Source organism: Lepus europaeus, chromosome 20 (genome assembly GCF_033115175.1).
Source record: "Lepus europaeus isolate LE1 chromosome 20, mLepTim1.pri, whole genome shotgun sequence".
NCBI classification, from domain to species: Eukaryota; Metazoa; Chordata; class Mammalia; order Lagomorpha; family Leporidae; genus Lepus; species Lepus europaeus.
In genome coordinates this window covers 6,839,389-6,859,113 of record NC_084846.1, presented here as the reverse complement: position 1 = coordinate 6,859,113, position 19,725 = coordinate 6,839,389, and the positions used below count along the sequence as shown (strand labels likewise).

Genomic DNA, 19,725 nt, shown 5'->3' with positions numbered 1-19,725 from the left:
TCTGTGCCCTGCCTGTGTCCTGCCTGTGTCCTGTCTGTGTCCTGCCTGTGTCCTGTCTGTGTCCTGTGTCCTGTCTGTGTCCTGCCTGTGCCCTCTCTGTGTCCTGTCTGTGCCCTGTCTGTGTCCTGTGTCCTGTCTGTGTCCTGTGTCCTGTGTGTGCCCTGTGTCCCATCTATGTCCTGTCTGTCTCCTGTCTGTGTGCTGTCTGTGCCCTGTCTGTGCCCTGTGTGTGCCCTGTGTCCTATCTATGTCCTGTCTGTCTCCTGTCTGTGTCCTGTGTCCTGTCTGTGCCCTGTCTGTGTCCTGTCTGTGTCCTGTGCCCTGTCTGTGTCCTGTGTCCTGTGTCCTGTCTGTGTCCTGTCTGTGCCTTGTCTGTGTCCTGTGTCCTGTCTGTGTCCTGTCTATGCCCTGTTTCTTCCCTGTCTGTGCCCTGTCTGTGTCCTGTCTGTGCCCTCTCTGTGTCCTGTCTGTGTCCTGTGTCCTGTCTGTGTCCTGTCTGTGCCCTCTCTGTGTCCTGTCTGTGTCCTGTGTCCTGTCTGTGTCCTGTCTGTGCCCTGTCTGTGTCCTGTGTCCTGTGTCCTGTCTGTGCCCTCTCTGTGCCTTGTGTCCTGTGTGTGTCCTGTGTGTGTCCTGTGTGTGTCCTGTCTGTGCCCAGTCTGTGTCCTGTGTCCTATCTGTGTCCTGTCTATGCCCTGTTTCTTCCCTGTCTGTGTCCTGTGTGTGCCCTGTCTGTGTCCTGTGTCCTGTCTGTGTCCTGTGCCCTGTCTGTGCCCTCTCTGTGCCCTGTCTGTGTCCTGTGTCCTGTCTGTGTCCTGTCTGTGCCCTCTCTGTGCCCTGTCTGTGTCCTGTCTGTGTCCTGTCTGTGTCCTGTGTCCTGTCTGTGTCCTGTGCCCTGTCTGTGCCCTCTCTGTGTCCTGTCTGTGCCCTGTCTGTGTCCTGTCTGTGTCCTGTGCCCTGTCTGTACCCTGTGTCCTGTCTGTGTCCTGTCTGTGTCCTGTCTGTGTCCTGTGTCCTGTCTGTGTCCTGTGCCCTGTCTGTGTCCTGTCTGTGTCCTGTGCCCTGTCTGTGCCCTGTGTCCTGTCTGTGTCCTGTCTGTGTCCTATCTGTGCCCTGCCTGTGTCCTGTCTGTGTCCTGTGTCCTGTCTGTGCCCTGTCTGTGTCCTGTGTCCTGTATGTGTCCTGTGCCCTGTCTGTGACCTCTCTGTGTCCTGTCTGTGCCCTGTGTCCTGTCTGTGTCCTGTCTGTGTCCTGTCTGTGCCCTCTCTGTGTCCTGTCTGTGTCCTGTGCCCTGTCTGTGCCCTGTCTGTGCCCTCTCTGTGTCCTGTCTGTGTCCTGTGTCCTGTCTGTGTCCTGTCTGTGCCCTGTGTCCTGTCTGTGTCCTGTCTGTGCCCTCTCTGTGTCCTGTGTCCTGTGTCCTGTCTGTGCCCTCTCTGTGCCCTGTCTGTGTCCTGTGTCCTGTCTGTGCCCTGTCTGTGCCCTGTGTCCTGTGTCCTGTGTCCTGTGTCCTGTCTGTGCCCTGTCTGTGCCCTGTGTCCTGTGTCCTGTCTGTGCCCTGTCTGTGTCCTGTCTGTGTCCTGTCTGTGTCCTGTCTGTGCCCTGTCTGTGCCCTGTGCCCTGTCTGTGTCCTGTCTGTGTCCTGTCTGTGCCCTGTCTGTGTCCTGTGTCCTGTCTGTGCCCTGTGTGTGTCCTGTCTGTGCCCTGTGTGTGTCCTGTGTCCTGTCTGTGCCCTGTGTCCTGTCTGTACCCTGTCTGTGTCCTGACTGTGTCCTGTGTCCTGTCTGTGTCCTGTCTGTGTCCTGTCTGTGCCCTGTCTGTGTCCTGTGTCCTGTCTGTGCCCTGTGTGTGTCCTGTCTGTGCCCTGTGTGTGTCCTGTGTCCTGTCTGTGTCCTGTCTGTGCCCTGTGTCCTGTCTGTGCCCTGTCTGTGTCCTGTGTGTGCCCTGTCTGTGCCCTGTCTGTGTCCTGTGCCCTGTCTGTGCCCTGTGTCCTATCTATGTCCTGTCTGTCTCCTGTCTGTGTCCTGTCTGTGTCCTGTCTGTGCCCTCTCTGTGCCTTGTGTCCTGTGTGTGTCCTGTCTGGGTTCCTGTGTCCTGTGTCCTGTCTGTGTCCTGTCTATGCCCTGTTTCTTCCCTGTCTGTGCCCTGTCTGTGTCCTGTGTCCTGTCTGTGTCCTGTGCCCTGTCTGTGCCCTGTGCCCTGTCTGTGTCCTGTCTGTGTCCTGTGCCCTGTCTGTGCCCTGTGTCCTGTCTGTGTCCTGTCTGTGCCCTCTCTGTGTCCTGTCTGTGCCCTGTGTCCTGTCTGTGTCCTGTGTCCTGTCTGTGTCCTGTCTGTGCCCTCTCTGTGCCCTGTCTGTGTCCTGTGTCCTGTCTGTGCCCTGTCTGTGTCCTGTGTCCTGTGTCCTGTCTGTGCCCTGTCTGTGTCCTGTCTGTGTCCTGTCTGTGCCCTGTGCCCTGTCTGTGTCCTGTCTGTGCCCTGTCTGTGTCCTGTGTCCTGTCTGTGTCCTGTCTGTGTCCTGTCTGTGCCCTGTGTGTGTCCTGTCTGTGCCCTGTGTGTGTCCTGTGTGTGTCCTGTGTCCTGTCTGTGTCCTGTGTCCTGTCTGTGCCCTGTCTGTGTCCTGTGTGTGTCCTGTGTCCTGTGTGTGTCCTGTGTCCTGTGTGTGTCCTGTGTGTGTCCTGTGTCCAGTCTGTGTCCTGTCTGTGTCCTGTGTCCTGTCTGTGCCCTGTCTGTGTCCTGTGTGTGTCCTGTCTGTGCCCTGTCTGTGTCCTGTGCCCTGTCTGTGCCCTGTGTCCTGTCTGTGCCCTGTGTCCTGTGTCCTGTCTGTGCCCTGTCTGTGTCCTGTCTGTCCCTCACATGGGTGACCCCGTGGGCAGCGGCCTTAAAGGCCTGAGCTTCGGCTGTGGTGAACCAGGCATTAGGTCGGCTGTGCGTGGTCCGGCTCTGAAGGCGCAGCCCTGAGCGGGGGCCCTGAGGTGCAGGTTGGTGGTGGGGGAAGCGCGGCCGGCCAGTGCTGTGTGACCCCCACCTAGCGGGGGTTCTCTCCCGCTTTTCCAGGCCTCCTCCATCCTCGCTGCCCCAAGGCCCCTCCCTTGGATGCAGACCCGGCCCCAGCCAGCGCCCCTTCCCTCCAGCCCCCTCCAGCTCTCAGCCGAGTCCCCACCCCCCCAGCCCCTTATCCCGCGGTTGTCTGAGCTCCCTCCCCACGTGGACACGTGGCCCAGGGGACGGGCCAGGGCAGAAGAAGGACAGGGACCACGGGCCGGGGGCGGGGTCAGGAAGGGGGCGGGGCTGGGCTGGGGTGGACCCACGGGTAGGGGCCCGGGGGGAGAGCGGCCAGGCGTCCTCCCAGTCCCCTCCCGCGGGTCAGTGTGTGGTCAGCACCGCCGTCGCCTCCTGCCCCCTCCCTCGGCCCCACACCAGGTCTGGTGTAGAGTCCCACGCGTGCCCAGGGTGCCGGGCCGCCGGTGTCCCCTCTTCATCCCGTGAGGGCTCCGGGCCCAGTGGGTGCAGGCGGCCAGTGGCAGAGTGGGCAGGGGCAGGCGGGGAGGCTGGGGCAGGGGTCGCGCTGGGGGGTGGGGCTCAGCTTCTGCATCTGGGGAATGCGGGGAGGGGGGACTGGCCTCTCCTCTGTCCTGTTCTGCGTCAGTGCCCGCGGCCTGGCTGCCATGACCTCTCCGGGTGCTGGGGGCGCCCCAGCCTTGGTTCCAGGATTCCCACTGCGGGGGACCCTGGCCTGGGGGGCGCTGGGCCAGGACCTGCCTGGTGGGGGCGAGGAGCTGGGGAGAGGCTTCTCCCCCTCCCCGGGATGCCTCTGAGCGCGCCCCTGCTCCACGTGGTCCAGGGGCCGGAAGGAGCATGCGCAACTCACCGCGTGGCCCCTCCTGGAGTCCCAGCCTTGCTAATGTGCACCCTGGGGAGGCAGCCACGTGGGGCACCCCGGATGGCGTGGGGCACCCCGATGGCAGTCGCAGTAGGGGAGGCCCCTGTCCCGCCCAGCCGGGGACCGTTTGGGCACCGGGGGAGGAACCAGCAGATGGGCAGCGTCTCCCTTCCCCCACCCAGTCCCTGTGTCTCCGCCCTCGCCATGGGGGCGGTGTGTGGCACACAGAGTCCAGAACTGGATTCCTGGGCCCCGGTTTCCTGTGGTGTTGGAGGCGGGAGAGGGAACCTCAGAGCCCCCCCCCCTGCCACGATGGACTGGGGCCGAGTCCCTGACAAACACCTCGCCGGATGGGGCAGGAGCAGGGGCCGCTCGGAGACGGGCGAACGTGCCCATTCTACAGATGGGCATGAGCGGGGAACGCGGGGGAAACGGGAGGTGGCGGGTTTAGGGGTTCGAGCCCGGGTGTGGAGGGGAAGTGAACGCGCTGGGCAGCCTGCAGCTGGAAGATGAGCCAAGGGCGAGGCGTTTCAGGTGAGAAAGGCCGACACGGGGGGAGGGGGGCAGGGGCACTGAGTGACCTCGAGTGGAGGACCTGTGAGACCTCCTGGGGTGGGGGTGGGGGTCAGCGGTGCTGGGTGGGGCCAGCGACAGGCTGAAGGGAGATGGGAGGTAGGGAAGTGAGCCCCCCCCCCGCCATGGCCCCCGCTGTGCCCCTGAACCCCTTCTGCTCAGCTCCGAGACGCAGCAAGTGGGGCGGGGGAAGTCAAGGCAGGCTTCCCGGAGGAGGAGGGCTCCGTCCAGCTGCCCTTCCACCAGCCTCCCACTCTGTCCCCTCGGGGGCTGTGGATTCACAGGGCCTGGCATGCAGGAAGTGCTCAAGTCACGCACATGGGGAAGTGGATTAAGGCTTGGGGGTGGGGAGAGGACCGACCGAGGCCCAGTGGGCGAAGCCACAACCAGCGCCCTGTATCAGAGCGGGCTCGAGTCCCGGCTGCTCCACTTCCGGTACAGCTCTCTGCTGTGGCCGTCCCCGTTGCGTCCACGCCTGAACGTCAGGGTGCGAGGGGAGCCTCGGGCGGCCTGGGTGTCGGGGCCAGGCGGAAACCCACGCGGCTCCGTCCAGCCGTGCACCTGCTGACACCGCACACCTGAGGCGGCGGCGGCAGACGCGCGCGTGTGCACGCATGCGCACCTCGCCGCGTGGGCCGCCCCAGGCAGGGGTGTGTGCGGAGCGTCCCTGCGCGCTCGAGGACCCATCTGGACCGCGTGTGTAGGAACCGGCGCGCGTGGGCGGGCTTCTGGCTGGGAGGGGCAGACCCACGCGGAAACCCCGCCCTTACTCCTGCCCCACCCCGCCCACGCGTCCCCTCTCCCTCCTGCCAGACTGCCCGGGCCCGGCACCCATCCCCACAAGCGCCCCCAGCCCCCCAGCCCAGCCTCCAGGCCCCCAGCCCTCCTCAGCCCCCCAGGCGGCCCCCAGCCCCCCCAGCCCCCCCAGCCCCCAGGCTCCGGACCCCAGCCCTCCTCAGCCCCCCAGGCGGCCCCCAGCCCCCCAGCCCCCAGGCTCCGGCCCCCCCAGGACCCCCAGCCCCGAGCCCAGCGCCCAGCCGGCCCCTCCCAGCGGCTCCTCCCACTCCGGCGACTCCCGCCCGCGTCCGGGCCAGGTTTCTGGAAACCTCCGCCCCCCCCACGCCGCCCCCGCAGCCGAGCCTCCTGCTTGCGTCACGGCCCAGGGCGAGATCCCGCCCCGCCCCCCACTCGCTGGGAAGTCTCACTGGGAACGGTGCGAGGGGGCTGGGGGGGTCGGGAGGGAGCCAGGACGCCCATGGTGGGGGGACCCCAGGCCCCAGAGCCCCCCGCTCGGGTCCTAGGCAAGAGGGGGAGGGGTCAGCAGGGGTCCGGACCCCCACCTCCGCCTCCTGCTGAGGCCTAGATTGGGGGGGATCTGGGGGCCCCCTAACTCCACAGGCCCGGACACCCGGGGCTGGATGCGTTGACCTTTCACCTCAGGGCCCCTTCCCACTTCCAAGGAAGAAGGAGGGCCTGCCCCTTTAAGAACACCCGGGTCCACGCCAGCCCGGCCAGGCGCGGCGGGGAGCGGGCGGGCGGGGCTGGGTTTGTGAATGGAGCGGCGGCGGCGGGGGAGGGGCGGCGGGGGCGGGGCCCGGCTCCCTCCCGGCCCTGCCCACCCCGGGGGTCCAGGCGGCTGCTGGGGCTCACAGGGCCCCACCGGCAGCGCTAACATCCCCGCCGCCCGAGGTCTCCCGGAGCCCGGGGTCTCAGGCTGCGCCCCCCTCCCCCCACCCCAGCCGTCTGGAATCGAGTAGCCGTGGGGGGGCCGGGTCCCTAAGACCGAGGAGTTGAGCGTCTGCCGCACCCCCGCCGCCCGAGGTCTCCCGGAGCCTGAGGTCTCGCTGCGGTGCCCAGGATGCCCGGGTCCTGCGTGGGGCGATGGCGGGGGTCGGCCCCGCTCGCTCCTCCCTCCCTGCCCCCACCCCAACGTCAAACGTGGGCTTGGGCGTGGGCCCCGTTTCTGTCCCCAAAATAGCTCCCCCTCCCCCCCTCCAGCCCCAAGCGGGCGAGGACGGGCCGGGTGGACACGGCCGCTCCGGGCGGGGAGAGGCGGCCCCGGCCGGCCCCCCGCCCTCACCGCGAGGCCAGAGAGTTAAGGGGAAAGGCGCCCCCAGACCCCAAGCCGCCGTCCCCGCCGGGCCGAGGGCGGGGAGGGGTCCTTAGCCTCCCGCCTGGGCTGGGGGGCGCTGACCGGACAGCCGAGCCCCCCCAAACCTCGGGACCCCTCCCGCCTATGCCCTGCAGCCCCCAGCCCAGCCGCCGCCACCCGGAGCCCCCTCCCCAACCACCCGGTCTACACAGACCGCTTCCCGATCGAACGCTCCCGCCCCGCCTCGTCCACACGGGCCTCCGCGGCCAGCCGCGTCCACACGGACCCCCCACCCCGCTCCGAAGCAGGAGCCACGTCTACGCGGATCCCCCCCCAAGCGCCCCGCCGCATCCACGCGGACCCCGACCCGCGGCCGCGCCTCCCACCTCCGACGCAGAGCAGCGACATGTCGCCGGGGCGGCCGGGGTCTCCGGCGGGCCGGGGGCGGCGGGCCGGCTCGGGCGGGCGGTCAGCGGCCGCTGGGCCGGGGCATCGCCGGGCGGCAGCGCGGGGCTCACGCCGGGGCCCGGCCGCCGGCCATCTTGCTTCAGCACCGGCGGGGCGGACAGCTCCTGACGCGGTGCGGGGCGCGCGGGCGGGCGGAGCCGGGGCCGCCGGAGGGGCGGGGGCGCTGCGGGCGGGGGGGGGGGCGTTAAAGAGCCAGGCGGGCGCGGGGCGGGGTCTCCCCGGCTGCAGGGCCCCGCAGCGGCTCCGGATCTGGTGTCGGCCCCCGCCTCTCCGTGTCTGCGCCCTGCCCTGTCCCCTCCCGAGCGGCCCGAGGGTCGCTGCGCACACGCTGGGTGCCTGGGTGCGTGGATAGAACTGGTGAACTCCTATCCATCCGGGAACACCCAGTCTGAGCGCCTCCTCTTCCAGGAAGTCTTCCCTGACTCCCCACCCCTGCACGTGCACCTGCGAGTCTGATCCCCACGTTCGGCCAGGGCCTTTAAACAGCCCAGGGGCCGAACCCCACGGGGCCCCGGATCCCCGGCGCGGGACAACAAACGCAGGGTGTGTGGGGAGTTCGCTGGGAGCAAGGCCGCTGTTGGATACCCTGGGCGCTGGGCAGGTCCCCCCGCTGCTCCGGGCGTCAGTTTCCCCGTCTGCAGAATTGGGGGGGGGGGACACCAAGACCCGCCCCTCCTAGGATCCAGAAGCCGAGGGGATCCAAGGGGCTGCGGGGCTCCCGCTGCCGGTTCGGGTTGAGCGCAGGGCGAGTGAGAGGCGATGGCCAGCTCCCCTGCAGCCGCCCGGGGCCCTGTGCGCCTCCCCCGCGCTCTTCACGCCCCCTGCCCGGCAGCAATGGCCGCCAGGGCCGGCTCCCCATCCTCATTCCGGCTGGCGATGGGGGGTGCACAGCCCATGTCTGAGGGCCTGCGGTGCCCGGCGCCAGCTCCCTGCGCATGCGCACCCTGGGGCAGCAGTGAGGGCCCCAGTGCCCGGGCCCGTGCACCTGCCTGGGAGACCCGAATGGAGCTCCTGGCTCCGGCCTGGCCCAGCCCGGGCTGTTGTGGGCTTTTGGGGAGAAGCAATGGGGGCTTGGAAGTCAGCGACAGCAGGTGCAAAGGCCCTGAGACCGGAGCAGGGTGGCGTGGGGGATGGGCACAGCACCTAGGGTGTCAGCAGGTGGGCCTGGGCGCCCCCTCCCCGTATCCGCAGCTGCACTGGGCCGGGTGAGCACGCGGGGCTGAGGGCCGAGGTGGTATACAGCAGGCGCTCTCTCAATGTGGCCGCGTTAGTGCGTGCGTGGCGACCCCTGGGCTTTGTCCTGGAGGGGGCCGTGGGGGCCCCGGGTGCCGGTGGGAGGGCACTGTGGGGCCCGGGTTCGAGTCCTGGCTCAGCCTCCCGACGCCAGCTCACTGCACATGCGCACGCTGGGAGGCAGCAGGTGCTGGGGCCCTGCCACTCACGCAGGAGCCCCGGATGGGCCCCTCCCCCAGCTGCTGCCGGCACTGGGGCGTGAACCAGCACAGGGAGGGTCTCTGCTACTTTGCCTTTTTTTTTTTTAATTTTTTTTATTTTTTGACAGGCAGAGTGGATAGTGAGAGAGAGACAGAGAGAAAGGTCTTCCTTTTTTTGCCATTGGTTCACCCTCCAATGGCCGCTGCGGCCGGTGCATCTCGCTGATCCGAAGCCAGGAGCCAGGTGCTTCTCCTGGTCTCCCATGCGGGTGCAGGGCCCAAGCACTTGGGCCATCCTCCACTGCCTTCCCGGGCCACAGCAGAGAGCTGGCCTGGAAGAGGGGCAACCAGGATAGAATCTGGCGCCCCAACCGGGACTAGAACCTGGTGTGCCGGCGCCGCAAGGCGGAGGATTAGCCTGTTAAGCCACGGCGCCGGCCTACTTTGCCTTTTAAGTAGAAAAAATCAATAAGCATTTTTTAAATGCCGAGTGGGGCGTCTGCTTAGGGACCCCCCCCAGCAGGTGCGGGGAAGGCTCCCGGGGGCGGGAGCGGCAGGCAGCGCAGGTGCAAAAGTCCTGGGGCTGCCCGAGGCTGGGCCGGAGATCCTGGGGGCACCCGGGGTTCCTCGCCCACAGGACTGCCCAGAGCGGCCTCCGGGGACCTCACTGCCCCTGGGCGCGGGACCAAAAAACCCATGATGGCAAGGGGCCGGATTGGCCCGAGAGGGAAAAGGGAGCAATTGGATTGGTCCAGCAGACGAGGCCTGGGCGGGACATACCGGAGGCAGAGGAGCAGGATTGGCCTGGCCAAAAGCGAGGGGCGGGGTTCCAAAACAGCAGTCCCGGGCCTGACCAGCAGGGGGCGCACGAGGTTGGGATCCGGGAAGCAGTGGGGCTCGCATGTGCGTGTGCGTGTCCATCTGTCAGTCCGTGTCTGTCCGTGTCTGTCTGTCTGTGCAACACTCCAGGCCCCCGATCTGCCCCAGCCCCCCCTCCGAGCCCTGACAGGAGGCCCCCAGCCCCCACCCCCGACTGTGCCCGGGTCAGACAAGCACCCAGGGTCCTAGGGAGACGGCGGAGAGCCCGGCTCCTGGGGTCTACGACTGCGGCAGAGGGCGCTGGGGGGCCAGGGCGGGGACAGGAGCTCCATCCGGGTCCCCGCGCAGGTGCAGCGCCCAGGACCTGCGCCGTCTCCATGGGGGGCTGAGTGGAAGCGGAGCTCGCTCGGGTCTCAGCGTCGCCGGCGGCGGCCACAGACACCGAGTGCGGATTCCCTGTGCTCTGGGGGCGCCCCAGATCCCGCTTCACCCTCCACTCCACTTCCGCCCCTCTCAGTGTCTGTCCGTGGTTCTGTCTCTGAGCCTGGGGTGATGTCAGCAGAGGAAACTGGCTGCGTGTTTATTGAGTGAATGAAGGCATCCGCTGCCTGCTGGACTCCTAGGCACTCCTCAAAACCCCAGCTCCCGTGCCCCTTCGTCCAGGCTACCTTCCCGGGCTCCCCAGACAAAGCCACTAAGCCCCAGAGTCACCCTTGAGGCCAGCCCTGACTCCACAGGGCTGGGGGCATTGGATCGCTCCTTGGGGGCCAGGACAGAGACCCCACCGGCTGCTGGCGCCGGAGGATTGAGTGAGTGAATGAATGAATGATGTGCGGCAGAGCCTGGAGCCCACGCCCCGCCCGCCCCTCAGCCTCCGCGAACCTCGCCGCCGCACCTGCTCCAGCTTGGGGAGCAGCCTGGGTGTGCGCCCGCGGCCAGGCCCGGTCCCCCCAAATCTGGCGCGGACGGATGGGGAGGGGCCGGGGCCTTCATCCACTCGGAGTTGATCGGATTTGCTGGGACCGCGCTTGGATGGAGCGACGAGGGCGCCCCCTGTCGCCGGCCGGGCGGCCCTGCATCCCCGGCGGCCAGGGCAGCCTGGAGCCCACGCCCACCCCCACCCCAGCCCCGCCCCCACCCCGTGACTGACACCCGGCGCTGCGGCTCCGCCTTCCTCCCCAGCGCTCGGTGAGGGCGCCGGGAGCGCCCCCTGGTGGCGCCTCCGTGAAGCTGCTCGGTCGAGACACCCGTGTCCCGTGCGGGCGCCGGTTCGAGTCCCGGCTGCTCCAGTTCCCATCCAGCTCTCTGTTGTTGCCTGGGAAAGCAGCGGAAGATGGCCCAAGTGCTTGGGCCCCTGCCCCCTCGTGGGAGACCCGGATGGAGCTCTTGGCTTTGGCCGGGCCCGTGACAGGCTGTGTCTCCCAGGGGCAGGGATTTTGATTGGCATGTGGCCAGGGCTTGCTGAATGAATGAATGAATGATTGCTCCTCTCGGAGGCGGCCCAGAGCCGACACCCCGACGTCCGCCGACCCCTTCGACATCCGCATCACCCAACTCCGCGCGGGCCCAAAGGGCCGAGAGGGGCTCCCGCGAGCGCGGGGCGGGACTTCCGGGAGGGGTCTTGGCGCTTCCGGCGCGGCCCCTTTAAGGGGCGGGGCCGGGGGCGGGGCCGGGCGCGCGGCTCCCAGCGTCCGGGCGGCGCGAAGATGGCGGCGGCGGCGGCGGCCGGGTCCGCGGCGGCGGGGGCGCCCAGCTCGCTGCTGCTCGTGGTGGGCGGCGAGTGCGGGTCCCCGGGGCTCTTGGCCTACGTCCTGGAGGAGCTGGAGCGAGGTGGGCCCGGCGCGGGGGCGCGCGCGCTCGGGGCCTGGGGTCGGGCTGGGGGTGGGGTCCGCGGCGCGGGCGGCCGAGGCCCTGCGGGAGCTCCGGGGGCCCGGGCCTCGCTCTCCGCTCGCCGTTAGGTGTCCGGGCCCCGGCTCTGCCGCCCGGGCCTGGGTGCGGGGCCCGCGCGCCCCTGCCCCCACCCCGCGCGGGATGCTGGGCCGGGCGGGGGTCGCGTCCCTGCGGAGGGCGGGGCTCCCAGGAGGCGCGGCCGCGCCGGACGCCCCGGGGCCCGCTTTGTGCCGCTGCACCCCGAGCTGCTAATTGGGGCGTGGGCGGGAGCGGCGCGCCCGGGGGATTTGGCACAGCGCAGGTGAGTCACAGGTGCACCTGTGGGGTTCACCTGCGGCCGCGGGGCACGACGGTACCGGCGGGTCGGACCGCGAGGGCGTTTGTTTCCGTGTGGGCCTCAGCGCGGGCCTGGGGCCTGGGGCCTGGGCAAGTGCGGGGGGCTCAGCTGCGAAGACGGGGCGGGGTCAGCCAGGCGGCCCCCGGGGGCTCCCAGGCTGTAGCGCGGCTGAGGGGGGGACCTGGCTCCAAGGTCAGGAGCGCTCCGAGGGGCGGCCCCAGGGAACAGGTGGAGAGGCCGCGCCGACAGCTGGCGCCGAGCTGAGTCCTCGGGGTGGGGGAGGGGTGGGGTCCGGGGCTGACCCCCGCGCTTGTCCGAGAAGCGCTGGGCGGTCCCTGGTCCCGACAGTGCCCCCAGCCAGGCCCGGCGCAGGTGCATGGGGAGGGTGGGCGGCTCGTTGCTGGGGAAGGGCCGGCCCTGGGGCTGAACTCCTGCCTGGATGCCCCCCCCCCCCGCCCCACAGGCATCCGGTCCTGGGGCGCCGATGGCGGCGTCCGCAGCCTGGACGAGGAGCTCAAGGTCTTCGTGTCCCGGCACTCGGCTACCTTCTCCAGCATCGTGAAGGGTGAGGCGCCCTCCACCGCGCGCGCCGGGCGAACCTGCTGGGGCCTGGGGGGGCCCGGGCCCAGCAGTGGGACAGCTTCTGGGCGGCGGGGCGAGGGTCAGCGCGCACAGGTCCCGCTGGGTCTTGTCCTTCCTGAGTATACAGTAGGCGCTCGGTAGATGGGGAGTCTGGGAGAGCATCCTCGGGGATTCGGGGCCGGCCCGGGATGAGCGCCTTTGTGTTCCTGTGCCCGTCCCCCCTGGCCGCGAGACCGTTGAGTCAGCTCCCGGCCGGAGCCAAGGGGAAGGAAGTGTCCGCTGGTCTCATTGTCTCGGCCGTGGCTTCCTGACCCCGCCTGCGTGGGGCCCGTGCCGGGTGGGGTGACTGACACGGGCAGCAGCGGCCAGGGCGCGGCCATTGCCTGTCCAGCCACCCGCCGCCAGGTCAGGCTCTGGGGTCCCAAAACCAGCGGCTCTGGGCTGGCCCACTCTCGGGCTGCCCCACCCACTGGCCCGCCCACTCCGCTACCCCGCCCCTCGCCAGGCTCATATGCTTCATCCCTAGGCCTATCCCAGCCCCTTGCCACGCCCCTTTGTGGTGCCCCGCCCCTTGGGCTGACCCATCCCCTTGCGCCACCTCGCTCATCTCTGCCGCCCCGCCCCTTTCCCACGCCCCTCACACTGTCCCGCCCCTTGGGCCGGCCCCCCACCCCCCCTCGCCAGGCCAACCCCCGTTGCCCCGCCCCTCGCACTGCCCCGCCCCTCGTAGTGCTGCCCCGCCCCTTGGGCTGGCCCGCCCACTCTGCTGTATGCGGACCAGTGCCTGGTGTCCCCCGTGCGCCGGGTCCCTTTGCGCAAGCGCTGACCCTCGCTCCCCCCCCCCAGGCCAGCGCAGCCTGCATCACCGCGGGGATGCCCTGGAGACCCTGGTGCTCCTGAACCCCTCGGACAAGTCCCTGTGCGATGAGGTAGGGCGGGGCGTCCGCACTCACACCGCCCCCAGCCCTGTCTGTCTCCTCCTGCCTTGGGGTGGCGGTGGTGGGGGGCGCTCAGGTTGCCCTCGCTTGTGCGGAAGGATGAGGACCACAGGGCCCTGGGGCCGTGCTCAGACCACTGCTGCTTCCTGGGAGGCTTTCGACACGCTGCTTGTTTTGTAAGATTGATTTATTTGATAAGCAGTTACATAGGGAGAGACAGAGAGAGAGAGAGAGGTCTTCCATCCGCTGGTCACTCCCCAGGTGGCTGCAACGGCAGGGGCTGCGCCGATCCGAAGCCAGGAGGCAGGAGCTCCATCCGGGTCTCCCACACGGGTGCAGGGGCCCAAGCACTTGGGCCATCCTCCACTGATCTCCCAGGCCATGGCAGGGAGCTGGATGGGAAGTGGAGCAGCCAGGACTCAAACCAGCGCCTGTGTGGTTGCCGGTTCGGCAGGCCGGGGCTTTTCCTGTGTCTGCCCCGCCCCCATTCTGGTCCAGCTCCCTGCTAGCACGCCCTGGGGACGGCAGGAGATGCAGGTGCCCGGGTCCTGCACCCCTGGGGAGACCCGGACCGGACAGAGCTCCTGGCTTCGGCCCGGCCCCGCCCAGCTGTTGCGGGCATTCGGGGAGTCGCCCGGTGGGTGCAGGATTCCCCCTTCCCCCCCCCCCCGGTCTCTCTCTGCCATTGGGCCTTCCAACATGGAAAAAAACCTTCCATTGACGTGCTCCCTCGACTCCCTCCGGGGCTGCAGAGCCAGAGCCGGACTCAGACCCCCCACGGCCACGGGGCTGGGCCACAGCGGGGTGGGGGGAGGGGGCCTGAGTGTGGGCCGGGTGCAGGGCCGGGTGCGGGGCTGGGGGCCGGGTGTGTAGTTCTGAGGCCCTGAGCAGCGCAGCCCCCAGAGGGTGGCTCCCTCCGTGGAGGCCCCGCCCCAGAAGTTCCTCAGCGGCTCCGCCCCCTCCAGCTCCGGAACCTGCTGCTGGACCCCGCCCCGCACAAGCTGCTGGTGCTGGCCGGGCCCTGCCTGGAGGAGACCGGGGAGCTGCTGCTGCAGACGGGGGGCTTCTCGCCCCACCACTTCCTCCAGGTCCTGGAAGACAAAGAGGTAGGCCCCGCCCCTCTCAGCTCTTGGGCCGGCGTGGTTACCCCGTGCTGTGCTGGAGACCGGGCCTGGGTGGGATGGTGCCCCGAATCCGGTCCCAGCGGGGCCCTTCCTGGACCCCCAGGCCGGGTGGGCACTGCAGGGAGATGGGGGAGGGGTGTGGGAGCTGCTCTTGGCAACAGGGGGGGCAGCAGGTGCAGAGGCCCTGGAGCAGGGCGGTATTGGGTGGGGGTGGGGCAGAGCTGGTGAGGCCGGACCTGGGTTTCCTGGGCCTGATGGGGCCGGGTTTTGGCTGGAGGGTGAGCAGCCCCAGGAGGCCTGGCTCTCAGTGCCCGCCTGCCCCCGCCCCGCCCGCGGCAGATCCAAGACATCCTGGCCTCCACGCCGCCGCCTGTAGACCCGGCCACCCTCACGGTCACCTGCCCGACCTTCGGGGACTGGGTGCGGCTGGCCCCCGCGCTGCCGGGCCTCCAGGGGGCGCTGCGGCTGCGTCTGCGGCTCAACCCGCCGCTGCCGGGGCCGCCGCCGCCGCCGCCGGCCTCCGAGGGCCTGCGCGAGTTCCTGGACTACCTGGCCGAGTCGCTGGAGCCGCCGTCCCCCTTCGAGCTGCTGGAGCCGCCGTCCTCCGGGGGCTTCCTCCGGCTTGCGCGGCCCTGCTGCTACGTGTTCCCCGGCGGCCTGGGCGACGCCGCCTTCTTCGCCGTGAACGGCTTCACCGTGCTGGTGAACGGCGGCTCGAACCCCAAAGCCACCTTCTGGAAGCTGGTGCGGCACCTGGACCGCGTGGACGCCGTGCTGGTGACGCACGCGGGCGCCGACAGCCTGCCCGGCCTCAACAGCCTGCTGCGCCGCAAGCTGGCCGAGCGGCGCGAGGGGGCGGCGGCGGGCGGCGCCGCGGGCTCCTGGGACGACCGCCTGCGCCGCCTCATCTCGCCCGCGCTGGGCGTGGTCTTCCTGAACGCGCGCGCCGCCGCCTCGCGCCTGGTGGGCGGTGTGGACGAGGCGGAGCAGGCGCTGAGCCTGCTGGCGCAGCTGGGCGTGACGCCGCTGGCACTGAGCCGCGGGCCGCTGCCGGCCAAGCCGCTGGTGCTGTTCGAGAAGATGGGCGTGGGCCGCCTGGACCTGTACGTGCTGCACCCGCCCGCCGCCGAGCCCGCGCCGGCCGCCGCCTCCGTGTGCGCCCTGCTCGTGTGGCACCCGGCCGGGCCCGCCGACAAGCTGGTGCGCGTGCTCTTCCCGGGCTGCACGCCGCCCGCCCGCGTGCTCGACGGCCTGGGCCGCCTGCAGCACCTGGGCTTCCTGCGCGAGCCTGTGGTGACGCCTCAGGACCTGGACGGGCCGCCGCGCGCCGCCAGCAGGGAGAGCCTGGGCGCCCGCGACGGCCGGCCCGGCCCGGAGCGCCCCGCGGCGGCCCCGCGCAGGGCGGAGAAGGACGCCAGGCCCGCCCGAGACGCCAAGAAGGACCTCAAGGCCGCGGGCCCCAGGCCGCAGCCCCAGCCCCGGGAGGTGCGCCGGGCCGCCTCCGCCGCGCCCGGCCTCAAGAAATCCACACCCCAGGCGGCTCCCAAGCCGCGCCGCGCCGCCCACGCGCCCCAGCCACTGCAGAACGGACCCCACAGCGCCCGCGGCGGCGGCGAGGCCAGCAGCCCCCCGCCCGCACCGGCCTGCCCCTCCCCGGCCCCGCCGCCGTCCGCCGTCCCCAGCCGGGAGAGCAGCAGCCTGGAGCTAGAGCTGAGCGCGGCCCCCGAGGAGAGGCCGCTGGAGCTGCCCTTGAGCGCCGGCTCCCCGCGGCCGCGCACGCCCTCGCCCGCCGAGACCCACGCGAGCCCGGCCGAGGGCAGCGCGCGGCTGTCGCTGAGCCCGCTGCGGCCTGGGGAGGCGGGGCCCGACGCCTCGCCCACCGTGACCACGCCCACGCTGACCACGCCCTCGCTGCCCGCGGAGGTGGGCTCCCCGCACTCCACGGAGGTGGACGAGTCGCTGTCCGTGTCCTTTGAGCAGGCGCTGCCGCCGGCCAGCGCGCCGGGCGAGGCGGGGCTGAGTCTCCCGCTGCGCGGGCCCCTCGCGCGCCGCTCGGCCTCCCCGCACGACGTGGACCTATGCCTCGTGTCGCCCTGCGAGTTCGAGCACCGCAAGGCTGTGCCGCTGGCGCCCTCCCCGGGCAGCTCCAACGACAGCAGCGCGCGCTCCCAGGAGCGTGCGGGCGCGCCCGGGGCCGAGGAGACGCCGCCGACCTCGGTCAGCGAGTCCCTGCCCACGCTGTCCGACTCGGACCCCCTGCCCGCCGCCCCCGGCGCCGCCGACTCGGACGAGGACACGGAGGGCCTGGGGGCGGGCCCTCGCCGCGACCCTCTGCCCGAGCCGCTCAAGGTGCCGCTGCCGCTGCCCAACCCACCCAGCCTCTGCATGGTGGACCCCGAGACGCTGCCGCCCAGGTCGGCCCGGCCGCCGGAGGACGCGGCCCGCGCGCGCAAGGCCCCGGCCCGGCCAGCCTCCCGCACCACCGCGCCCAAGGCCACACCCGCGACCGGCGCCAAGAGCAAGGGGCTGGCGGCCGGGGAGCGCGCCGGCCGGCCGCTCAGCGCCCGCAGCGAGCCCAGCGACAAGGGAGGTCGGGCGCCCCTGGCCAGGAAGTCCTCGGCCCCCAAGACGGCCACCCGCGCCCCTACCGGTGAGTACCTCCGTTCCCGCGGCCCCTCATCCGCAGAGTCAGTCCTCCCGCGGCGTTAGCCCCAGAAAGCGACTGTATACCTCGTGCATACAGGCGGCTGCCATGGGTGCCCGGCAATCTGTATTTGGATGAAAGGCAGAGTCCCGGGAGTGGGGGCCCTGGCCGGGACCTCCGTGCGCCAGGTCTCGACCCAAGCGGTCCCCGTGTGAGTGGCAGGCGCTTGAAACCATGCCCCGCGGGGGCTCCTAGAGGCTCTGGTGTCCGGTGGCTGGGCCGGACCGGACCGGCGCCCCATGCGGCAGCTACACCCATCGCCCTGGGCTTGGTCCTCCCGTGGCTGTCGGCGCCGCCTTCTCTGTAAGGTGGGTGCCGCCCCGGGGTGCGGGTCCTGCCGCCCAGGCTGCGCTCCTGCTGGGGACCCCCGGGCGCCTGTCCTCCAGTGGCGGGGCCGGAGCAGGTGTCACTCAGCCTTGGGGCTGTGCGCTCCCACCGGCGCTGGGCAGGGGCAGTGGGCGCCCAGTGTCCTGCTCGGCGTTCATTTTCTGGTTTGTTTATTTAGTTAAACAGCGGCCCCTACGCTCAGGGGGCGGGGGCAGCTCACTGCGGTGTTGACTTCCGGCATCTTCTCCCGCGCTTTCTTTTATTTGCAAGGCATAGAGGTTCGGTACCCAAACAGGAGCTGGGATTGGACCAGGCAGGAGCCAGGAGCTCCATCCGGGTCTCTCGCGCAGGTGCAGGGGCCCAAGGACTAGGGCCATCTTCTACTGCTTTCCCAGGACACAGCAGGGAGTGGGCCTGGAAGTGGAGTGGCTGGGACTTGAACCGGCGCCCACGTGGGATGCCGGCGCCAGTCCCGGCCCTGTACTGGTCGCTTCCTCGTCCCGCAGCCAGGGTCAGGGCTCGCTGCGTCCGTCACCCGGGACGCTGGTGTTCTGGGGTGTCTCTTCCACTCAGCACCTTTGTGCCTGTGGGTGTTTGTTCCCACCCCACCCCCACCCCCTGCCGACCTGGCTCCAGGCCTGGCCGTGCGTGGCTCAGGAGCCTGGGCAGTGACGTCCCCGCTTTGCCCCTGAGCCGCTGGTGAGTCCAGGCTCCAGTCTCCAGGGCCGCCCCGGGTTGGTCGGGTCTGTGCGTCGCTGTGGGCTCACGTGCGGGCCCAACCTTAATCGCTCTTTTTGCATTTTTTTAAGACTAATTTATTTGCAATGCAGAGTTAGAGGGAGAGAGGTCTTCCATCCACTGGTTCACTCCCCAGATGGCCACAACTGCCAGAGCTGTGCCAGGCCAAGGCCAGGAGCCAGGAGCTTCTTCCTGGTCTCCCACGAGGGTGCAGGGGCTCAAGCACGCGGGCTGTCCTCCACTGCTTTCCCAGGCCACAGCAGAGAGCTGGACTGGAAGTGGAGTAGCCAGGACTCGAACCCGCGCCCCTGTGGGATGCCGCACGGCAGGCAGCGGCTTCACCCGCTGAGCCCCGGCGCCAGCCCCTCCTTTGGCCTATTCACCCTCAGGGCGGGGGTGCAGCCTGGGGTCGGGAGTTCAGGGCCTTGTCCAGGGGTGGAGGGGCGGAACCTCCTAGGGTCTTCCCGTGTGACTGCCAAGGCCACGGCTCCGCATCAGCGTGGGGGGGCTGGGCTGCTCCCTGGTCCGTGTGACTCCCGGGCCTGGCGCTCCCCCCAGAGTGGATGGGTGGACGCCACACAGCAGTGTCCACTTCCGGGAGGCAGCCTCCCCCAGGTAGCCCTCCCTGATTGACTTCTCTCTTTCTCTGACCCTGTGAGTGGCCCCTGAGGCTCAGCTCCTGGCATTTGCTGACTGACTAAAGGATCGTTGTGGTCGGCGAGCCCGCTGAGCCCGCTGAGGGTCTGGAGCCCCGGGCGCCCTCGCTCACCGCCGACCCGCTTCCTGCCCGCAGGCCCCGCCGGCAGCCGGTCTGGTGGCTCCGCCGCCGCACCCGGCTCCCCAGTCTACCTGGACCTGGCCTACCTGCCCAGCGGGAGCGGCGCGCGCCTGGTGGACGAGGAGTTCTTCCGGCGCGTGCGCGCGCTCTGCTACGTCATCAGCGGCCAGGACCAGCGCAGGGAGGAGGGGATGCGCGCCGTGCTGGACGCGCTGCTGGCCGGCAAGGAGCGGTGGGACCGCGAGCTGCAGGTGCGCGCCGCCCCCGCCCTGGGCCCCCGTGGGGACGCCAAGCTGGCCGGGCCCCTGCCCTGGGCTCCTGGCCACTCCCTCGTGGGGCGGGAACAGGCGGCTTCCTGGCGGAGGGGACCCCTGAGGGTCGGGCTCCTCCCCATCCCCCCTCTGCTCCGCCTCGCAGGGTCCGGACATTGTGTTCCCGGCAGGGGCGGGGCCGGGAGGGAGGGGGCGCCCTGACCGTGTACTGTCCCCCCGCAGGTGACCCTGATCCCCACCTTCGACTCAGCGGCCATGCACCGCTGGTACGAGGACACGCACGGCCGGCACCAGGCGCTGGGCGTCACGGTGCTGGGCAGCAACAGCATGGTGTCCATGCAGGACGAGGCCTTCCCCGCCTGCAAGGTCGAGTTCTAGCCCCGCCCCGCACGCCCCGCCCCCTCCCTGCCCCCGGAAATAAAGCCCCTGCGCACCCCCACCCCGGCCTGGACTCGCTTCTTCCAGCGGGACCCCAGGCCTCATCGGCCTCCTCCCCAGGCCTTGTAACAACAGAGGGGCTGCCGTCGCCCCTTGGTGGTGACCAAGGCCCTCGAGAGGGGGTTGGGAGGGGGCAGCCCAGCTGGGTTCTGGGCCCCGGGCGAGCGGCGCTGGGAGAGGCTCCACTGGAGACTGGGGCGTGGGGCGTGGGGATGGGGGCACACAGCAGGGGTCAGCCGGGCGTGGACCTCTGCGGGCAGCCAGAGGAGGGGGAGCAGGTCTGGGGGGGTTTACGGCCACAGGGCAGGTGCACCCCAGGGGAACCAGTCAGCGCTGTG

General features: G+C 70.2%; 2 protein-coding genes across 5 annotated transcripts in view; one reads left to right on the top strand and one right to left on the bottom strand.

Moving 5' to 3' along the window:
- The window catches only part of LOC133748995 (protein unc-13 homolog A), a 37,164-nt gene extending 30,217 nt beyond the window's left edge, over window positions 1-6,947 (bottom strand). For all 4 annotated transcript variants that reach the window (XM_062178054.1, XM_062178052.1, XM_062178055.1 and 1 more), the window contains exon 1: window positions 6,926-6,947. In XM_062178054.1, coding sequence (XP_062034038.1) covers window positions 6,926-6,947 — 22 coding nt within the window. The remainder of the gene's footprint in view (window positions 1-6,925) is intronic.
- A 4,018-nt stretch (window positions 6,948-10,965) lies between these two features.
- Window positions 10,966-19,377, top strand: LOC133750059 (microtubule-associated protein 1S-like). Its single transcript, XM_062179445.1, has 7 exons — window positions 10,966-11,089; window positions 11,950-12,051; window positions 12,915-12,997; window positions 13,972-14,112; window positions 14,470-16,780; window positions 18,693-18,928; window positions 19,172-19,377. Exons 1-7 carry the CDS (start codon window positions 10,966-10,968, stop codon window positions 19,325-19,327), a joined length of 3,153 nt encoding a protein of 1,050 aa, XP_062035429.1. The 3' UTR covers window positions 19,328-19,377.
- The last annotated feature ends 348 nt before the right edge of the window (window positions 19,378-19,725 follow it).

What these genes read in the sequence shown, in the direction of transcription:
- LOC133750059 (XM_062179445.1), top strand. Translation starts at nt 10,966, where the DNA reads ATGGCGGCGGCGGCGGCGGCCGGGTCCGCGGCGGCGGGGGCGCCCAGC. An exon ending in CCTGGAGGAGCTGGAGCGAG is followed by an intron (nt 11,090 to 11,949) that starts GTGGGCCCGGCG and finishes CCCGCCCCACAG; the next exon opens with GCATCCGGTCCTGGGGCGCC. An exon ending in ACAAGTCCCTGTGCGATGAG is followed by an intron (nt 12,998 to 13,971) that starts GTAGGGCGGGGC and finishes CGCCCCCTCCAG; the next exon opens with CTCCGGAACCTGCTGCTGGA.